Consider the following 23,534-nt stretch of genomic DNA (forward strand, 5'->3'; position numbering starts at 1 on the left):
TTAGGATCATCATTAAATCTGGTCTAAGGAAAAAGGTCAGGTCATCCCCCATTGGATGGTTGTCTTTCTTAAAATGTCACCAGCTGATAGACTCGGCTATAATTAGGGCTTTGTCTGAGGGTCTATCTGTATCTGCTGCCCAGTGAATTGTGTAAATTATAGATCAGTGTGATTTGCAATGGTGCACAGGAGTGTGTTTCTACAGACAGAACACTCCCTACTCTGCTACATTTTAAAACAGGCTGAAAACACAATCTTTTCACTTGGTATAACTGAAGAATTTGCGATACACTTTAAAATACAGGTGCATTAACTACACTGTACTTGTTACTTATTCTTCAATTTAAAAAAATAATGTTTTGATGAAATAAATGAAAAATATTTCTCCAGAAACTATTAAAAAATCAGTGTATAAGAGGTGTGTGATCCAGAAGGTGGGTTTGCAGTATAGAAATAGACCTGCCTGCTTGGTGACACATGACACAACTCCTCATGTTGCCACGTGACTGTAGACTTCAGAAAGGTGGACATTACCCACCAATGCACAATGCATAGCTTACCAAGAAACAGCCAAGCACCAACGTCATCATGAACAGAAACATACCCAGTCCATCATGTGGGCGCTGGTATACATCACAATGGACCTCCCTGCTTCCACAAACACCCTCTCTGTCAAAAGAAAATGAGAAGATCAGCATAGACTAAAACAACACATAAGTTGCAGGTTTGTGAAATGCAGATTCATATGTAAAAACACCTCTGTCGTTTTTGCAATTTCCAGAAAACATCAATTCTAGTTATTGCTGTGAAACAGAGATGATTACATTACATTGACTTATTATGTACTGTTGCTGTTAATTATTGAACAGGTTATATAAAGCCTGAGACAGTACCTTCAAAGATTAGAGAGAAAAAAACACTGTAACACAATTCCAAAGATAGAAAATATTTGCAGTTTGGTAAAATGAAGACACAAATTAACCTGATAATTGTTTTATGATGTATGTGAGAAGTGCTCTTCTGGGAATACTTTTGAGATTTGAGACTCCCTGGATCCTTGATGTTGTCACTAATTCCCAGTGTTAGCATCTTGCCTAATCTAATATAGAATTACATTTTGTTTGCAGTGATTTGGTTTAAGGGAAGCTGCTACCGATTCACAGTTTTCATCAAAGAGTATTCAAGCCTGCATCATGCCAAAACAATAAAACAACGCAGTCAGTTTTAAAGCAGCACACACTGATTATTCACAAAAATCACGTGCTGACAATCGGACGAGTGTCCTTGGTGTTGACTGGGCTAATTTACCTATCAAAGTGAAGTGAAGAAACAGCTGCTTCGGTTTGTGGTGATTGCTGCTTTTCTTAGACTCTGTTGAGAACCACAATCCACACCACCCCACGCAGCTGTTTCTTCATTTGCTTCGCTTGGAATGGTAAATTAGCCCAGTCAACACTAATGACCCTCACCTGTGGAGCGCTTGATCCTTACTGATGAGTGCCTACTGTAAAGAGCAGTGCTCCGCTAGCAGAACAGTGCCCCCTGGTGTCAGGCAGGGGCACCTTTGGAATTCTGGCAGGCATTTATTCACTCCAAGCCCCTTATAAAAAGCTTACCAATGCAAAGCAAAGTGGTATAAAGCACAGTGGAAGTATGGTAATGCATGTATAAGCACTGTAAAGCTAAGAGAGGTATAGTAACGCATATTATACAATGGCAAGCTAGGGTAAAAGAATGCAAACGTTTCAAAATTACCATCAAATTTACCCTGGTAAACTTTAATCAAGGTAAAACTTCCTGAAATAAATTGTTATTACAGTTTATTTTGTTGCTTTTATCTTTTGAACAACAAAACAGTGCTATTAGGACAGATATAAAGCAAGTACATTAAATAATGTGTTTCAAAAGGTAAAAAGACAACTCAGATGTTTTCTTGAGCATTGCAGGTACCAGACAGCTGTTTGGACCACAGTCACAGGCAGCCATTCACAGATTGCATCGAAAGCACACAGGTATTAACAGTTGTCTGAGCACAGCGCTGGCACAGGATTATTATTAGAAGACTTGCTATCAGTTCTACTCACTCAATCTAAGCAGTGAGAAGAAACAGAAGAGCCTTCGAAGGAACCAAAATATGTTGTTATTTGAACAGCTGATAGGAAAAGATATTGAGACAGAGATAGGGAAGGACAGTATATATCTTGTCCCAAACCCTTAGTAGAAGAAACAGCAAGCTATACAATCAAATACCAACACCACTGTGATTCTATTGAAACGTATATCACTGTAGTATGTATTGCACCATAGGGTTCATACAACAGGAAAGGAAGTAATGAAGCTGCATCGGTACATTGATATCCCTATGAAGGTAAATAAACATCAATAACAGCTATCACAGTGAAAATGTTGCAAATGCTAACAGGTGAGAAATAAATTTAAAAGCATTGGTTAGCATTCGTTTAAAGGCGGGGCAGTGGCAATGTTGCTAATGATAATAAGATTGAAGACAATGGATTTTAAGTATTGGTTAGCTCTCCTTTCAATATTACATTTTCACCTTTGCAATACACTTTCAGAAAACTGAAATAGAAGAAAAGGTCTCATTTTCAGTATTAAACATGAGTGCTAACATGATACTGTTTCACTGTTATAGCTGTAATGCCTTACTATTACTATATTATTGCCGCAGTGAGCTTACCCGATCACTCTAAGCTTTCACAAACAAATAGAAGGTTGAGCTTGCTCTTGTATAGTCTTTAATTTGATGGCTTGTTTAGCAGCAAGGTTAGGAGCCGCATAGCAGTTGTTTTTGCTGGAGAGCGGATGATAACATACTTCTGTGCCTACATGACAGCTGGTGTTAAACAGAATGGTTTAGAAACAGAGAAACCGAGGGAATCATTAAACACTGCTGTGAGGAAAAAAACTATCCAGTTATCAGAGGATGTTTCAGGCTTACAGGATTATATGTTAAATTAGTTCTGGTGGTCAGAGTCAAATCCTAGTTGACTTGTGGGCCACATCAGAAGAAAAAAAAACTGCCATCACAAAAATCACAGCTGTATTAGGCTGTCTGTGAGACAGGACAAGGGGTATTGGGATGGAGCCTGGACTGCTCTCTTGAAGACACTGGAGACACTCACGGAACACTTTAGTTGCGTACTGTAAGTGTCAAGATTCACTCACAAAATGAAAAAGGATAAGATAAACACACATTTCCGATTATAGCCTGCTCCCAAGTTAAAGCCCTGGCTGTACTCTGAAACACATTTATTAGTTTGAGACCCAAATAAATAGCTCATACTGTGAAGTAGTCGTGTTCATCAGCAGCACTGTCATTCTTCACTTCACAGCACTGTTAGCAGAGAGCCTGAGCCTGTGATTATGAGTCCTGGCAGGGGACACCAGTGTTGAGTCACGTGATGTTGCCATTGCGTACTTCCTAAAAAAGCATCAACACATTATGTTTTATTCAGATAGCAATGAACATGCCATTGTTCATATAATTGACATTTAAAAGGGGTTGGTTGCGATGTGGGCTTATTCATTCACCCCTCATGCATTGCACTTCTGCAGGTTTGGGTTCCAGTCCTGCTAAGCACTACATTCACAAGATTTCAATATAAAGCACTACATTCACCAGACCCCAGTATAAAGCATTAGATTCACCCCAATATAAATCACTACATTCATAAGACCTCAATATAAATCAATACATTCACAAGACCTCAATATAAATCATTACATTCACCCCAATATAAATCACTACATTCACAACACCTCAATATAAATCACTACATTCACCCCAATATAAATCACTACATTCACAAGACCCCATTATAAAACACTACATTCATAAGACCCCAATATAAATCACTACATTCACAAGACCCCAATATAAATCACTACATTCACAACACCCCAATATAAAGCACTTCATTCACAAGACCCCATTATAAAGCCTCTCTGGGATGGTGGTTGGTTTCACTGTCCAGTTAGAGCCAGGGCCAGTTTTTTTCCCAGCAGTGTGAATGGAAACCCTACTCCGCTGTGGGTCTGCCTGGATTAGGATTAATTAAAAGCATGCTGGTTTCATAGCAGGTTTAAAATTCTATTCTATTCTATTCTATTCAAAGCTTTAACATCATAGAATGAGCAGGGCCCTGTTCACGAGCTGTCTCTGGTATGTAATTACTGCAGCAGATGCATAAAGAATATATTCAAATGAATCTAATTGACATATTTTGAATTAACCAAACTATGCTAACAGTTAATATGAAATGTCGAAATCCAGAACATTTCCTTAATTACAGAAGGAAAAGGTATTTTCAGTTACATTGTTGAGAGATGCTCATGGTAGCAGCAGTCGCTCCAGCAAGTTTTATTGAAGTCTGACAATAGGAAGGAGATGCTGTTTTTGTTAAATACTACTTAATTTTATTTGTCTAGTAACACTTAATACGTGGTATGAAGTATGCTCTCTTTTCGATAGCAAACACAACGAGCAGACATTTAGGCAGATGATTTAATGATCATAGCAACATTTGAAATAGAAAGGAACTTGCAGTGATCTGAAAAGAGACGCCTTTTTAATAGCTGGTGTTTTTCCCCAGTGGTGATCTGACTCACACATTTAAATGACTAAAGCCAGTAACACTGCAATGGAATGAGATCTGCAGAAGACCAGGTTTATTTGAAAGGAGTGGTATAAGGTACTTTCTTTACTGACCCAGGACACTTAAGTCAATGAGCAGCCATTGGAACTATGGTTCCAATATGGTCCATATGGTCCAAAGACCAACATCTTACCATTCAGCAAGCTCTGTAGTGGAGAGGCAAATACGGTCTTCTGCTGATGTCAGTGTTCTGAACTCATCAGCCATTCACTACACTGCTAATTAACTGAATATGCTGATTGCTCCTTTCAGATATTTCAATGCTGCACTTCCACCAAGCATTCTAAACAGAACTCTTCACATGTTCCGCACAACAGATTATTGGATGGGTGGTTACTTATTTGCAGGAAGGGATTCTAACTGGTTTAAAAAGTTAGCAATTTCAGGACGTATGTCTCCTATTTAGAAGCATTTACATATTGAACCGGCTATTTCATTTCTATTGCACTATCCCGCTGTTTCCTCCTCATGTCTTTCTTGTATATACGTCTCCTAGCTGTTCATTGACTGTTTCCTCCTCATGTCTCTCTTGTAGATACGTCTCCTAGCTGTTCATTGACTGTTTCTTCCTCATGTCTCTCTTGTATATACGTCTCCTAGCTGTTCATTGACTGTTTCCTCCTCATGTCTCTCTTGTATATACGTCTCCTAGCTGTTCATTGACTGTTTCCTCCTCATGTCTCTCTTGTGTGTACATCTCCTAGCTTTTCATTGACTGTTTCCTCTTCATGTCTCTCTTGTGTCTGTCTCCTAGCTGTTCATTGACTGTTTCCTCCTCATGTTTCTCTTGTATATACATCTCCTAGCTGTTCACTGCTAATTGGAATGTCTACTGATTAAGTAAACTGCTGATTTGTCTCACAGATTCCTGACACATTATCAGTCTCTCCAGGTACAGAGATGACTTTCAGTTTGTTTTCTCTGTGCAGGAAGCAGTTTTGTGGTGAGCATGGGAAGCTATCTGGATGTCTCAGATTGGTTAAACCCTGCCAAGCTCTCTTTGTATTACCAAACCAACTCCACCTCCCCTTGGGTTAGAGACTACTGTGGGCAGAGAACGACAGCCCCCTGTGAGCAGCTCTGTGACCAGGAAACCGGTGAGTAGTATTGCTTTACTTACCGCAGAGAACCAAGAAGCAGGACATCTAGATGTGTGTGCAGAACCTTATTAGTGCTTAGTGAAACCAAAGCAATGTTGGCCAATATTACAAGAAAGTGTATTAAAAATTGGTAGGATGGCTCGTAATCCTACAGTCAATTACTGAGATAAATGCAGCAGAATCCAGCTGACTTGCCAACAGTGTGCCGGGTGTACACATCATATTTGCATTAGTGCAGGCTTCTAGCAAGAGATAATGGCCTTGGAAGAGATAAGACTTGTATTTAAAAAAAGCAATTTATGATAACACTTGCCTAAATGGATTTTTTATGCCATGTAAATGTTTCTAATATTTAATTTCTGGCCTGTTTGTTACTCCTCTCTGTGTCTGGCTCCCTGTTGACAGATTCTGTTGTGGTTAGTATGTTCTGCCAGACCTTACAGAGCGCTCATTTAAAAGGACGCACTAGTTGCTGCAGGGGTGGGGGTGAGTATATTGGACTCCTAAGTCCAGTACTGCTAGACACTTCAGTGCACTGTAATTCCAACTGTATTGAGAGAAAGTATAACAGCCTGGGATCAGGAGATTTCTTAACAGTCAGAGGTCTGTCCCTGTTGTATAAATACTGGTATATTCATATTACAGCAATTGAATCTCCTTGGATAAAGGTGTCTGCTAAATAAACAAAGAATAACATGAGTGCATATCCTTCTCTTTAAGATCTGCTCACAATACACATACAGGCAGTTCATTCTGCACTATTTCATTACGTCTATATATTCCTCAGACCAGGCAGGTATTCATGTAATGATTAGTTTTGTTCCCAAAGGGAGATGAGTTTCTATTGTCATTCGCTTTGTTTGGATGAAATGCTGTACACCATTGTTAGACAGCTATTGACTCTTAAGTTAGAGGTGCTTTCAGGTGTATGTATTATGCATATTAACACACTGTTCACAGAGCAGTCAGTGTGAAACTCATTCATTTACATGTTATCACAGTCTCTCTCACACAACCTTGCTAATCTCTCTCTCTCTCTCACACACACACACACACACACACACACACACACACACACACACACACACACACACACACACACACACACACATATATATATAGTAACAAGAAAGGTAATTTGTGCACTACAATGCTTGATATTAATAAGGTGCTGACCAGTATAAGGTAATTACATATAGTGAAAGTAGAACCTGTGAATCTGATGAAGACACAGTAGTGTCGAAACACGTTGTTTATTTGTTTTTATATTATGTTTTAAATTAATAAAGAGATTTTTTTTGGAACAAAAAGTTATACAATTGATCATTTTGAAGTAAAATAATGAGAGTGTGACCATGAATGTCTTTACAGAAACTCTTTTGGTAAGCCATCTAAACTGAAAGTTTAGCTGAAAGGATTTTGAACTTTTGCATTGCCGTAGAAACTCTACTTACACTATATATATATATATATATATATATATATATATATATATATATATATATATATATATATAGATATGGTAAACACTTTTTTGTTTATGGCAACGGGACAGAGTTAAAGCCTCCTGCTAAGGTAATTGTTTTGTTTAATTATAACTTGCACCTGACAATTATTAAAAATTAGAGCCAGGTGCAGGAAATAAAAGGAAAGCAGTCAGCCTGCTCAGGGCTACTGCTTTGGAGTGTAGTGCCCAACTGGAGGACGTAAAGGTCTGTGTAAAACATACGTTTGGTTTTATAAAAAATCTGTGTCGGTGTTTTGTTTTGGTGTTATATGTCAGGTAAACAGCTTAGCTGTCCTGCACGTTAGTCAGGGACCTGCATATGTTTAGGTAGTGTTTGTTTTGTTTATTTCATTTTTGTTTATTAAAAGTGCGCGTGAGCGCTGTTGCTTTCAGTCCTGTGTGTTGGGTCTTTACTTTGAAGGGAAAAGAACCTGTGCAAGCCTGTGTGGTGAGCCGCAAGATCACAATATATATATAAAATGTATTTTTGAGCATAAATTACAGTGTGACCCAGGTCTAAACCCAGGTCTGGTGTTTCATTCTCAGAGCTCCTCATGTGCATCAAGTGTTTATGGGTGCTCACTGCTGCCAAGTATAATTCAACAATAGTGCCGCAGTGGTCCATGCAGTACCCCTATGTGGTGGCAGTGCTAAGTAAACTGCTGTTTGTGTACAGTAACATCGTGGAGGAAAAAAACACGACTCGTCACCTGCAGAGCAGCACACACTATGCAACCAAACAATCAGTGACCGTGCCATCAAATACTACTCTGGGTAGCCATGTGTGGGCTGTTTAAGTTTGGACACCTCAGATTACGTTTTTCTTTAAGGCACTGTGCAAAGTTGTAGAGAAGTTAAGAACGCCTACATTTACTCAATAAATACATTAAGAGCTTACTGTAAGACTACAGCCTAAAGCTTCCAATGATATGATGTGTTACTGGAACTAACCCTGATTCAAACTCTTTCATTCATCCATGACTATTAAACACGCAATAGGTCTGACTTTAGAAATACTGGAAGAACCGTATTCAAATCAATGACTGCTGTTTCAACCAGAAGTCTTTTTCAGTGTCTTCAATTTGATGTTGAAAAAGGCTTCTGGTTGATACATTTGTTATTGAGTTTATTATGTTTCTTTCAGTAAAGTAAACTTGATCATTGTAAATCAGACAGGCAGGTTTTGTGTGCACTTTCCCCAATCAAGGGTCCTTACCTTTGTAGCATGTGTATTATTATTATTATTATTATTATTATTATTATTATTATTATTATTATTATTATTATTATTATTGTTTTAAAAAAATTGTCTCAAAAAACTACAGTACCATATAGTAGGAATTACAATGTATTAAATAACCTTTATCTATGCGTGAAACCCAATAAACATGGATCACTTAAAAAACATATTGCCTTGATTTTGTATTCTAGCTTATTTTGATGTTGTTATGTTAGTAAACAGAACAAAATGAAATTCTGTAAAAATAGCCCCCACGCAATTATAAGAGTAAAGCCTAGAACAAGGGAGACACACAGTGCACTGTATACTGATGACAATGTCTCTCCTCTGTACAATAGAAACAGTGTATGGTTGGCTGTACAGCTACACAAGTCAAGGTTCTCTGAATAGGTGTCATGAAACAGCTGATATTTAAATTTCTCAGACATTCACATACGATGCTACGGAGTCCACAGAGTTGCTGCTGACACTGTAGACACACAGGAGCTGGAATGGGAATCAAGCAGCTGGAGCTGAAAAATGAGTAATTTGCATGCAGGTGAAACATGAGCGATTAATGCAAGTGCAAAGGTAAAGGCACATTTTAGAGGTTTAAATTGCTAGTTTCATAACTTTTGCCTTTCCACGTGCTTACAAGAGCAAGAGACGTTCTACCAAAATGGAAATGCAAGAGGCAGATACTGACCAGGAGCCTGAGCTGTAAGGGAGGAGTATATAGGTTTGATCTCAATCAGGTTGTCATGGCAACTCAATGAACAGTCACAAGTTTTTTCCATTAACACAGCGTTCATTTGAGCAGTGGAGGGAGAATAAGTGGAGGTCACTGAAGCTCTGCACTGATTTCACATTGATAATTGAGCACACGAGTGCTTACATTTTAATTATGTTAAAACTAGGGCCAGAGCCGGGGGTTACGTTGTAAAAGGAATCCATTACAGTTACTTGAACAAGATTGTAACTATTTACAGTAACTTATTACTTAGAAAAAAATATTAACTACAGTTACAAATAACTATTCCTCAGCCACAGTTTACATTACTGGTACATAGAGATGTTTTTTTTTTTCAGTTTGATCAAGCTGCAGCTCGTTCCTTCATACCCCATTTTCTAGCAAGATGGTATGAAAGCGTGTTCATGTGACATGTAAGGTTTGATCTGCACTGTTGAAGCGCTTTCTCATTCCCCTATTATACATTAGCCATAGTCCTTTTTATTAAATTAAACTAAAAGTAATTGTGTTCATTTTATCATATGAAATTCATCTGTTACAACATTTTGTTACCAGTCTGAAAAAGGAACCACAACAAGTACAACTACAAGTTAGTGAAAAATTTAATTAGATTATAGGTGTTAAATGTAATTAGATTACAGGTGTTAACTGGCTCACTGGAGTGAGTTTTATTTTTTGCATTAACCCAGAGTGTAGCTCAATACAACAATGAGTCATTCAGTGAGCAAGAAGTCTGAATTAAGTTATCCTGTGTTGTTCTGTTTTCCTACAAAAATGAGAACATTTCGGGTACCATTGTACTTGTGAGATGTCTTGCTCATTCAAATATTTAGCATATTTTTAAAGAGGAGACATGGATCTAGTCCAGGGCTTGTAACCAGAAGGTCACCGGTTCAAATCCCACCTCTGCCACTGACTGATTCACTGTGTGACCCTGAGCAAGTCACTTAACCTCCTTGTGCTCCATCCTGTGGATGAGATGTTAAATAAATATCCCATTGTATGTGACTCTGCATATAAGGCACAGTTCACAGACTGCATCTGTAAAGCGCTTTGTGATGGTGGTCTACTATAAAAGGTGCTATATAAAAATAAAGATATTGTTAATATTATTGTACTATTCAGGGATACCAAAATATTTAGTAAGTAAAGGGTCTGAGTGAGAAAAAATGGCCAATACAATTCTCACCCCTAGCCTTGCTGTAAATCATTTGTTGCTATAATTTGTATAAGAGTGAGCGTTTATAGCCTGATGCAATCTGAAGTGTCTGGTCAGCTCATGAGGGTCCTTATGTTTTGGAGGACCATAACTTTCACATAACATTGCAATCAATAGCTCAGCCATCAAATTCGTAGTTCAGAAGATCTAGACTGTATTAACCCAAACATCAGAAGTCAGAACTTATTCAAAATGAGGTCACCATGCCATAAATTCTGATGCCCTTAAGAATTTGTGACAACAACTACCCACACCAAGTTTCAACACTCGGACATGTACATATATGTGTGCCTCCATATATCCCTGTTGCCATAGATACTTATCTCCATTGGGGACTGTGACGAAGTGCCTGCCCCTGTGTATATTTTCTGTTATGTTGTGTGTTTAATGTTGGTGTATAGTCATTGGTGCACGGGATATAAACGGGTCTGTGTAACACGAGTGTTTAAAATGTATATTTGTATTTAGGCACGAGGATTGCACAGCATTTCACGTGCAAGTAAAAAGTAATAATATGTGAGCATGGGGAATTGCACTTTATTAATTCACATGCAGTTGTACCGAGACTCCAACTGAATGATTGATTAGCAATCGAGTCTTGGTACAGCTGCATAAAAACAGCATGTTTTCACCCACTCGCGGTTGGGTGTTCGGTGAGTGGAGAATGGGAGAGAGAGGATAAAGAATTTAATAACAATTGCTATTGCATCCTGGTGGGACCAGCACGATACTTGTTTATTTAAAAACTCACTGTGTTTTGTCTGTGTAGTTCGTTTTCTTTATTTCTATTTGTTTTGGCGTAGAGTGCCGTGTCCTGTGTTTTCGTGTTTGTTAAACCTGTTTTATTTTTCAATAAACCGGCGCCAGCAAGCGCCACCATCATTTCAACTCATCCGTCCTGTCTGTGTATTTCATTCCTCTTCCTGGTTCTGACGCCGCCCACTTTGGCCGTCTCTGTGACAGGGACATAACATAAAATATGGTTACTTGTTATAGTTGGAAGATAATGGCTTTCCAAATGGGATCACACCTTCCTGATGTACTATCTTATTAGTGAGTCTTCACCACTGATTTAGAGGGACAGGCAGTCTTCACCAGAAAACAATTTCTTCAGACTGTTCTCCTGGTAAATACCAAGCAGGTCTATTGGTGCTTTAGTGTGCAAAATCAGCAGGGACTGTTCTCCTCTCTGTGCTACAGAGGGCCCTCCCTACTGGCCAAGAGCCTGGTGAGTTCAAGTGGACAACGGCAGAGATGGATGACATCCACTGTACAACTACTGGATGTAGAGGGATTGGCTTGCCGACTGGATCAAAGAATGCTCACTGAACTTCAGTTCTTCTGAGCTGTTGTGGGAAGCCAGGAATAAAATAAAAGCGAAGCCACACTCTTTCAGCTTTGGTTGTCTCTGGTCAAAGCTGAGAGATTGCACCACATTGGTGTCTGAGTGTTTGCTATCATACCTTTTTGCACTTCAGTTCCCTGTACTCTGTGCTGGATTTTAAAATAATAACATTGGATGACCTCATCCACTCTAGTCTTTTATTTGTTTAGAAAAGGATAGCTTTTTATTTTGCCCACTCACCCTCTCATAGCTCATTTCTTTTAGCCCTGGGATCAGCTGAGCTGGCTTTGCGGTATATTTTTTCAAGAGACACACTTCTACTGAGAAATAAAGAGTGATCCGCACCGAAGCTCTAAGTGCAATGGTGTATCTTGTCAAAGTGTGCCAAAGCATTGGATTTACGAATGAAAGGTGATTATTACTGACATCTGGGTTGTGTATCGGGGCAGGGGGGCTACTATTGATTGAATCAAAATCAAAGAGACTCTCATCATGCACCGTTAGAGGTTGGGTTGTCATCACTTTGGTGCAGTAGCCCGCTTTTGATTATCTATAGAGCAATGTTTAGATCAGTTGAATTAAACACATTGTTTTATCCAACTAAATGAAGAAGCACAGTGTCAGTATTTCCCCATTTTAAAACATTACCAATGAGAGCCTGTCAACGCTCGCCCAGTTCCTGCTAGCTAATTAATCCCAGACCTTTGTCTAGTCATTTCTAAAGGATTTCAGCACCAACATGGATTTGGAAACTAATTTCATACACTCTCTTGAGTCTGTCTCTACTCATTGTCCACATTATTTTGTCAGCATCTTTTGATCAAGTCTCCCTTAACCCTTATTTGTTCTACGTTAAATAGGCTTGGTTTCTTCAACCTACTGTAATTTGTATCCTTTAGCCATGGGATTAGTCTAGTCGCTCTGTGCTCTGTGCTCTGTGTGATGTGTGCTGTGCTCTGTGCTCTATGCTCTGTGCTCTGTGCTCTGTGCTCTTTGCTCTGTGCCCTGTGCTCTTTGCTCTGCTCTCTGTGCTCTGCTCTCAGTGCTCTGTGCTCTGCTCTGCTCTGTGCTCTGTGCTCTGTGTGATGTGTGCTGTGCTCTGTGCTCTATGCTCTGTGCTCTGTGCTCTGTGCTCTTTGCTCTGTGCCCTGTGCTCTTTGCTCTGTGATCTTTGCTCTTTGCTCTGTTCTCCCTGGTATAGTTTTTGTAGTGCACGGACCAGAAGTGTGTTCTCTGCAGTGCATTAAAAACCTCAAGGGGCTCCCGAGTGGTGCATCCGGTAAAGGCGCTCCACGTGGAGTGCAGGATGCGTCCTATAGCCTGGAGGTTGCTGGTTCAAGTCCAATTATTCAACCCAGCTCAGTGCAGCAACCCCCGGGAGAGACCCAATTATTCAACCTGACTCAGCACTGTGACCCCCAGGAGTGACGAAGAGGAGCACCTGCATCCTCCCGATCTGCCATCCACCATTACAGAACTACAGCACCAGAGGACCATGAATTGCACACAGGCAGGCCTTCAGGCTCCCAGCCAGCCACAGGGGTCATTGCAGAGAAGTGAGCCAAGGATTCCACAGCCAACCTAACCCTCTTCGCCCAGGCAGCACTTGGCCAACTATGTGCCGTCCCCAGAGAACTACCAGCCACAGTTGACAATAGCATAGCCTGTATACGAACTGGTGATCTCCAAGCTATAGGGCACTCAGGAGCCGAACTTTATATTTTTGACTATGGCATGGTTCACACACAAAAATAATAATAAGTCTCATCTTTTTGGCATACTGTTTTAATAGTATATTTTGGGTAATATGGATTTACGTAGTTTTTTTTTTTTTTTTTTTTTTTTTTTTTTTATGGAGAGGAATTCTCCTTCAAAATTCAAATGACTTAATATTGAAACACATTTCTGTAATAATGTATAGGGTTTAGATCTGAGGCATATGAAACTGTGATTTATGTATGAAATATCAACATCCACATTAATAACACATTGGTTATAAAGTCATATGTAAGTGGACATCAGCAAATTATGTATTAACTAGGGCTGTCAAGCGATTAAAAAGCAATTCATCTTGAAAGTAAAAAAAAAAAAAAAAAAATCAGTTAATCTTGGTTTTCATCGCATATTTAATTGTACTGCATCCATCTCATTTAAGTGTGTTTTATTATGTTATATTATTATTATTATTATTATTATTATTATTATTTATTATTATTATTATTATTATTATTATTATTATTATTATTATCTTCCAAAAAACAACCCAGCATAAAACCCTGTTTTCCTATTTCTGGATTCTCTTTATAGTTTTATATTTATTTACAATCCAACCTTGTTGTTAAATTTTTTGAACCAACTGATAAATCACAATGGAGTCAGTTTATTACTCACTGTACTGTATTTACAATTATCAGTTTCCTTTACAGTTTCCTTTACTCATTGTCATTTTAATAATAATAATAATAATAATAATAATAATAATAAGAAGAAGAAGAAGAAGAAGAAGAAAGAAGAAGAAGAAGAAGAAGAAGAAGAAGAAGAAGAATTTAAATGTTTTATTAATAACTTGAATGTGCCTAAATAAAGCAAAACATTCTGAGTAATGGTTATATCCTATTGTTTAAAAATAAATGTGGATATTGAAATAACCTACAAAGCTACAATGCTAAGGGGCTGCAGTCTCTCACTAGTTACAGTATCGTACTCAGCTTGATTCATGGGGTCCTGAATTTCTAAAACAGTACTCTGGCAAAACCAATGGGTTTCATGTGCTGTTGTATTGATGTTGTCTGTAGCAGAAAAACTACTAGAAAGTGTATTTTGAGAAGTGAAAGCATGTTTAGCACACAGGTTGTACAGCAGACTAGATGCACTTCTGTGATATTGGAACTCACTTTGACAGTAGATACAAGTAACCCTCTTACTATCCAATGAACTGTAAGACAGTTTTTAAAAAAATAAACTTCCCATTCACTAGTCCTTCCGTTTGAGTGCTCTGCTACATAAAGTTCTGTGACTAATTTTATATTCAAATGATTTCCTGACATGCACTAAAATGGTTCAGCAGGAAATTAATTACGGTATGCTAAGAGAGAAAAAACAGGTGTGACTAATATGTATTCAAAAAATTAATCTCTCAAAAAATGTGTGCGTTATCGCAGAAATTAACCGCTGTTCAATGACAGCCCTAGTGATAACCCTTTAGGCCCAAGCTTTTTTTGCCTGTTTTTTTACTATTAGTTTTGTGTATATAACTCATGAATATGGTGGCCCTGGAATGCAAAACACAAATACAAATAAAAAAACACACAAACACAAATCAAAAAACAAAAATACAAATAAAAAACACAATTACAAATCAAAAAACACACATACAAATCAAAAAACACACATACAAATCAAAAATGCAAATACAAATAAAAAAACACAATTACAAATAAAAAAAAACACAAATACAAACCAAAATATGCAAATAAAAATCAAAAAACGCAAATACAAATCAAAAAACACAAATACAAATTAAAAAATCAAATACAAATCAAAAAACACAAACACAAATCAAAAAACACAAATACAAATAAAAAACACACATACAAATCAAAAAACGCAAACACAAATCAAAAAACGCAAATACAAATAAAAAACACAAATACAAATCAAAAAACACACATACAAATCAAAAAACACACATACAAATCAAAAAATCAAATACAAATCAAAAAACACAAACACAAATCCAAAAGCACAAATACAAATAAAAAACACAATTACAAATAAAAAAAACACAAATACAAACCAAAATATGCAAATAAAAATAAAAAAACGCAAATACAAATCAAAAAACACAAATACAAATCAAAAAATCAAATACAAATCAAAAAACATAAATACAAATCAAAAAACATAAATACAAATCAAAAAACACAAATACAAAAAGCCCACAATGCAACGGAAGTAAGGGTTGAGGCCACTCCCCCAGATACCCCAGCAAAGTCTCTAACTCTCCCCCTGCTTCTGGAGAAGTGAAAGCTCTTCAGAGAGCGTAAGTGCAGTTGGCCGTGGTATATTTCTGTCAGAGTTATAATTGGTATTGCACTTTTTGACAAAAGAAAGATGTGCACAGCGGGGGGAAAGGTGCTTGTATTATAGCACACAGGCGCAGTTGCCAGGTGCTACAGCATATAGAGACCCCAAAATAATGTTTCATCATCTTTCAAAATGTGTCAGATCATGACTGGAATAGGACTACGGGAGAGGGATTATACGTCATTCATCTCAGTGGCAGATAGACTGGCAGCCTTTCATTTTTCAGAGTCTTTACTTTTGCTATTAGATAAGGTGTCTTTTCAGCGTGAGAAATAGATTACTTTGAAGGTGGGAAATATACAGAGAAATTGGATAATTAAAGAATGGAAAAAGGAACGCTTTTGAAGGTGATAATATTGTGGATGAGGCTGCTAAAATCTAAATTTCAAAATTTCATAGCAGACATTAACTGAACTGTATGCAATATGTAGTCTATTAGGTTTACATCTTATGTTGATATATCAACACCTGTTAAACTTGTTCCAGGCCTTTTGTATGTTTAAACCCAAATATCTTGTACTTTTTTTTTTTTTTACAACAGACATTCTTAAAATTGAATTTGTCCTGCAAAGCTATCATTTAATTTAAACGCATGAAAATTAGCAGTGCTTAATTTGTACAGAGAGAGATGCCCGAGTGCAAACAGAAAGAATAATGTTCTACTAGATTATAAATTGGTTTGTCGTGGTATATTTATGTCAGTAATTCCCAGATATCGAAGCCAGAATTTTATTAAGCTACAAAAAAATCATTGTTGTTATACTTGGTATAGCAACAGCAATTATCATGTTCACCATAAATGAGTTTGTGTACAGTAATACTAGCTGTTAATAACTATTTTAGTTTGAATTGTTTTTTTATAGCTTAAAATAAAATAAAATTCTGGCTTCGATGCCTGTGAATTTATTGCTTACCCTAATATATACACCGTTGGTATTGCTTAAAGCAGGGCTTCTCAAACTCGGTCCTGGGGACCCCTTGTGGCTGCTGGTTTTCATTCCAACCAAGCTCTCGGTTACTTAACTAGACCTTAATTGAACTGATAATTTGCTTAATTAGACCTTTTACTTGTTTTCAGCTCTTGAACAATATTGTCGGAGATTCGTGTCCCGAAACTGTCGTTCCATGCAGTTCAATGGAGTGTAAAACCCTAGCGTTACAAGCGCAGCAGAAACATAGCAAAACACATTCACTGCTCTTTCCTGACATGGTCCAGTGCTGGGAATGCACGAATAGGACCTTGTTTTGAAGCTCTCTCTCTGCTCTTTCAAGTGGTGTATCACCAGAAGGGTTGGAGTAAAAAGAGTTAAAGGGCCAGGTCGCCAGTGGGATTTTTAACATTTAAAAGCCAAGCAACTAGAGGCAAACTACAGTTAATTGTTCTATATATTAATTTAATTGGGGACTGGGTTTGAAGAAAGGTCCTAATTTGATTTTTTTAATCAGGTATTTGTATTATTAGCAGTCTGTAATAAAACATTATTCCAATTAGATCAAGACGCTGTAACAGTGTAAATCAGGACTTGTTAGTGCGAATGACTTTACGCTTGCAGCACATTCCAGCACTGACACTATCAGCATTGCACAACTTTAGTAGGATTCACTGCTTATTAAACCTCCATTCATTTAAAGCTCCTCTTCTGTTATTTAATGGATCATGCAACATATTTATGTCCTTTGCTGCTTACAGTTAAAAGGGTTGTGTAATAACCGAGTCACTGGTTTGAAGAGATATAAAATTCTATTTGCCATTTAGCATACAGTGCTGAAGTGACTGTTTGCCAGATGTTCTCAGTTTTCAATTAACCATGCTAAAACGTTCATGTTCTGAGTACCATTATCATGCAAATGTGAGCTAAAACCCAACCCACTCCATTGCAGACAGGCACTCGACTTTCCTCTAGCTCTGAGCTTCAGAACAGTAACGTGAACTTGATGTTGTTTTCATTTACTGAGCATGCCGGTAAGGGAGCTTATATGTTTTTTTGTAAATCAGTAGACTCTGCCACAGCTCTCCAGAAACTATTCAGCTATGGCCAAAGGTTTTTTTAGAATTGATCTAATTTATTTCATAAAGTTGAGTGAAACCTGTTGCATAATGTTAACGTATTGAATTACATACCGTGTTGAAGTTTTCCATATGCATCACAAAAAAACTGACAAAAAATGAAAAATGTGACATTTTTAAACATGAAAAGCTTTAATACTATTATGGCTTCCGATAGGCAATATCATTTGTAGTTTCTTTTATTACATAATGTTAAATCAAAGATCTTAATTATGTTCATATAGTTTGTTTTTAATTTTATGATGTCCCAATTCTAAAATTCTAGGTGATGCTTAACTTTTTGCAATAGCTGTAGACTTGATATTGTTAATGTTATGTACTTTCCCCTGGCAAAATATACCTGTGCCTTCACTTTACCCTGTAATAGCAATGCCGTATTGTAGTCATGTGGTCATATTGTGATCATGTGATGTATTTGTTTCTGGATGATAGAGACCGAATGCTTTGAGATCCTGGCTTCACATTCGGTACACAGCTATACTGATAACACTCTAGGGTCAAGTCTAAGACGGTTATGTAAAGCTAGTCACATGATCATCACAATTTGAAAATATGATTGGGAATGGCAATCATGTCATTTAAATGTGTATTATTGAGGTAATGTGGATAGCTTATACAATAACATCAGTAACACTACATACCAGTCTTTGTATGCCTTAAACCTGATGTAAATATCGTCTATGATATTATTATATAAGTTATCCACACTAAATAATTTGCATTTAAACCACATGATTGTCATTCACAATAACATTTTCAAATCGTGATGATTGCATGAATAAGGTATTAGTAGCTTACATTATTATGTAACATTACTGGAGCAGGAAACTACCGAGTCTCAAAAACCAACACACACATAAAATATGAGCTCAAACGGCAGTCTAACAAAACTTCCACTAATGGTTGATTTTATATTAATGAAATACTTTTTATGCCATTCAAAATAAAGCGCTGCCACGTTGACTTCTCTCTGTAGACTTCCACTGCACACTGAACACTGTTGCTGTGCTTTTCATATAGAAAATCTCCTGGATGAATAGACACAGTAACAAATCCATGACCTCGGTCTCTTACACATGCACTCTACTGTCTAATACTGAATAACACCAATACTGACACCAACTTACAGAAATTCTTTAAATTGTTCCATGGACAATTCTCTCACTTAGCTGTTGTTTTAATTAAACCAGCAGTTGAGTGTCAGGTATTTCTAGAGTCATGGCTCTTGGAGCAGTTTACCATTTATTACAGCTATCATCTTATGAAAGTAATCCCCACATTACAGATGACTAACCCTAAGCAAGGAAGCAGCTCAAATCTTTATCTTTATGTTTTTAATTGGCTAAAGTCTAAAGACAAGTCTACACAGCATGTGCTCTTCCTGTGAATGAAAGAGTTCCAGAGCTCCGAGCTGTACTGTTTTCAGACACAGACGTGTTAAAACTTAACGGAGATCTCGTTACTCAGATCGTATGCCAGAGCTTTCCCTATTCAGCTTGAAGTTCAGTCGAAAGAGGTTTGCTTTACACTCGAACAGACAGATTCACCGCAATATTAAGATGGAGGGGACGTCATAAAAAGAATAACTTGCAGCATGATTCAAGACGTTTTGTTTGAACTATTTCAATGTGTTTGCATGCTCTTTGGATTGGACCCATTGGAATTGGCAAGCAGTGGGTATGGAAAGAAAAGAAAGTGTTGCATGTTTCTCAGGGACCCTTCTTTATTCTTTCATTGAATTCCATTCTGGTCATATTATTACCGTATATCTCCCCACACATTTTGATTCAAAGCCATTTCAGACATAAGTTTGAATGGCATTTTACCCTCACTTTTATCTTGAGATGCTGCATTCTCCTTTTAGTGCCCCTCATCTCCCCCCCTCTGGGGATTAGTTAAAAGTGTTTCAGTTTGTTCTGCTTCTTATCATTATAGTTTCTAGCCTCCTGTGTCTTATTGCATAAGAGCTGCTTCCTCTGCCTGTAAGCATGGTATTACACTTCCATGCGCACAAAGCATGGAGTAGACCCAATCACTGTACTAGACTTAAAGATCAATTATATACATCTGGAAGGACTGCTGTGTAACAGATCTCACTTACAGAGTTTATATTTGTGCAAAAGGGAAATGTGGCTGCAGTTGCTTCAACAGGGGACTAAATTGTCAGGCTTGGGTGGTGGAGGAACCGCTCTGTCATCTTTGTTCCTTGGGAGGGCTCCCCTGCTACACGAGGGGCTGCTTTATATTCTGTTTTTAGCAATAACAGATGGGTAATAATAATAATAATAATAATAATAATAATAATAATAATAATAATAATAATAATAATAAATATGCACTACCGCGCTGAATTTGTGAAATGGTACTGTTCAACCAATATTTTTCAAGTGAGAAACTGCATATGCTTTGCCTACAACAGTGCAAAACAAATGAAATAATGATAACACATTACCATTCGAATATCTGTTTAAAAGTGAACCTGTGAAATGTGATTGACATAATGATGTAAGTGTTATAATAACCCAACTTATCAGGAGTTTCTTCCCTGACTCCATTATATTCTGGCCAGGACATGTCAACGTGTTGATAATAAACAGAGGATGACGTTAACAGGAGTGCTGTTAAGTGGGTTTGACAGTTTGCAAACATGTATAATTCCATTCCTTTGGTCAGACCTATAATAGCCTATGTCATCATTAGTGAGATATCTATCAGACTGATCCTAATAGCCTGTCATTACCTATCATACACATGCATTCAGTCCTCTGCAGATTACTTCAGTATGGTACCTTATGTGCAGGAAATGATAGATGACATGATATAATTATGAAGTTAGCTGCAGGAATAATTCTTCGTTGCTCTGAAGTAGATGCCAAGCCATTACTCAGAAGTGATTTTGAATCTTGATTGCGGAAGACAAGCTTGTTATCTTTCATGGTGATCACTATGGCTCTGATACAGTAAGGTAAAAGTCTTGCACATTGCTGAAATCTTAAAAGCAGCCTGCGATCACACAGCCTCCTTTTGACTTCTGGATTTCCATCACCGTGACATTTTCCCCATTCTGAAGGCTCAGAGTCTGCCTCTCCACTTTGAATATAATTATCTGGGGCAAGCAAGTAGGTCTGCTGAAAAAGAACCCTATTCTAGCTGAAAATAAAATAAAATTAAGGAAGTTATTGTGGCCTAACCCACAATTTTTATCATAGCAATGAATAGTTTAATGAAGTGACTGCATGCTCTGTGTATAACCTATTTTTATTGCATCCTCAGTAATGTGTGGATTTGGCCTGAAGCCAGTACAATCTCATTTGCTGCATCCCTTTGATAAAAGGTGACAGTATTCAATTACATATGTGTGGAAACGTGCCTGTCCCCGTTTGCTTGAGCTGTGATGTTGTGAGATTATTACTCATGGCTCCCTTGTGGTTCTCCAGGTTTATATTCCAGTATTCAATGAAAAGTGGAAATCTGTGTTTTTTTAAATCTCTTTACTTTGCAGAATAATAGTACCAAAAAATATGGCTCTCTTAGTCAGCTCCACCAGTCCTAAATTCACAAATCATGTCCTTGTTTTTCAAAGGGAAGTAATAATTCAAATGGAGATATTTTTAAGCAGGCAATAGGTTTAATTTATAATACTTTGTGACACAGAAGATACATCTATGACAAAAAACAAATCTAGTGTGCAGAACCTTTATCTTCACCTTATATATCTCTAGAAGGTTAAAGTATTGAGGTCATCACGGACAGATTGCGGCAAGCGAGTTACTTTCATAGTTTATCATAAATCATCTCAACAGGAAACCGTTGCAAAAAAGGTCTCTTGTGAATACATTTTATTTCTGTTTTGAAGCAGGTTGGTAATGGCAGTTTCACACAATAAAGACCCCGAGGAGAAGCCAAGGGCACTTAACAAGTAGAGAAGAGCTTCATCAGCTGGTTTTACCTGCTAGAGAATGCATTTGTGTATTTGTGACATGAAATATGTCCAAAAACAAAATAAAAGAACTTGAGTACCGAGTAATGGACAGTGAAGCCTTGTTATGAGGCCCTTGATACTCTAGCCTGCTGGAAGACTATAATGACCTGGCTTCCACTTGTCAGCAGTATCCCCTGCTCTATTAGTCACTGGTTAGTCACGGAGAGCTTCCTCATAGAGAGACAGCCTTGTAGTTATTTATTTAGAATATTTTCCTTTGTAATATTTCTATGGTGCACCAGCTGGGTTGTGCATGGATATTCTTAGATACATTCAAGGATTAGGCCACTGGCTTTGCACCAGTCAGACCTGGCAAGCAACGCCAAGCCACTCATCTAGACTTCCTGGAAACCTGGGGAGAGGGTTAGAGAATTCAGGTTCAATGTTGGTTATTTAACATTTTTAAAAAAATTGAGCCTTTTAAATCACAACTCCAGCTGTATCGATGTTATGTTTTGATAGATTGCTCTTTGAAGCAGGTGAAGGTCTGCTCGGGTGGTTTTTGTGAGCTGACCAGTGTAACGTGGAAAATCAATACTCTTTGGAACACAAGCTGGTGTGAGATTGTGCAGGATGGAAACCCTGCCAGTGTTTTTGTGTGGGAGTGTATTGCATGTGTGTGTGTGTGTGGGGGGGGTTACATTTCTCCCTGTCAAAGCACGCGAGAATGTGGCTGGAGCCAACAATTGAATACATGATTAAATTATTAATTCATCTGCAGGTGTATAAAATAGGTGTTCCTGGGTGTTAGAATGGATTAGATAATGAATGTTGGTGATAGAGTTGGGGTGGAGGTGCTTTGGGCATGTTCCCGGCTGTGCTGTCCCTTCTGATGTTTAGGTTTGTGAGTTTTTATAAACCCTTTTGTTTTGGCCCTTGTGTCGTTTGTTTTTTCAAGTGTGTTTTGTTTAGTGTTACTGTATGTCCATTTTATTTTTTAATAGAGAGCGCATTAGCACATTTATCTTGCAGCTTTCTGTATGTGACTCTCTCTCCTTGCCAATACCATCTGGACTGTGACGCTGCAGCGCCACATGTGGTGTCAAAGCAGGATAGCACCTTGAGACACAGAACTGCAGGTTTGAAAAAAGAAAGAAAGAAAAGAAGACAAAAGTGGAGAGAAAAAAGATGAGATGGGGCAAAAGCATGGAAAAGCAGCAGCAGAGGTTGAAGGAAGAAGGGACTCCGTGATCTGGAGCTTGCAAGGGTATGGGCACCGGCAGGATGTGGGTCCATATGAAGAGCCCCTCTGGAATGAAGCCTACTTTGGAGTGAGGTGAGCATAGCGAAGGAATGGCTGCTGCGGGAAGCCCCCAGCCTCCTGCACAGAAGAGCCGGAAGGAGAACGCACTTCCATGGTGCTGTGCACTATACCAGGTGCTACCTCTTTCAGGGAGAGCATGGGGACTATACCAGGTGCTACCTCTTTCAGGGAGAGCCCGGGCATGGTTATCCAAACGCCGAAGGCGGATTCCCCCTCAACGCCTACCTCATGGCACTTGAGCCCTCAGGTTGTTGCCTCAACTGCAGGGAATCAGGACACTTCATGGTCAACTGCCCCCTCCAAAAGGAGGAGGAACA

At 38.1% G+C, this 23,534-nt stretch overlaps 1 protein-coding gene across 3 annotated transcripts in view; it reads left to right on the plus strand.

The window, feature by feature from the left end:
* Positions 1-23,534, plus strand: part of LOC121303517 (astrotactin-2-like) — a 615,708-nt gene that overhangs the window by 213,276 nt on the left and 378,898 nt on the right. For all 3 annotated transcript variants that reach the window (XM_041234251.1, XM_041234250.1, XM_041234252.1), the window contains one exon: positions 5,606-5,773. In XM_041234251.1, coding sequence (XP_041090185.1) covers positions 5,606-5,773 — 168 coding nt within the window. The remainder of the gene's footprint in view (positions 1-5,605; positions 5,774-23,534) is intronic.

Source organism: Polyodon spathula, chromosome 33 (genome assembly GCF_017654505.1).
Source record: "Polyodon spathula isolate WHYD16114869_AA chromosome 33, ASM1765450v1, whole genome shotgun sequence".
In the NCBI taxonomy this organism is placed as follows: domain Eukaryota; kingdom Metazoa; phylum Chordata; class Actinopteri; order Acipenseriformes; family Polyodontidae; genus Polyodon; species Polyodon spathula.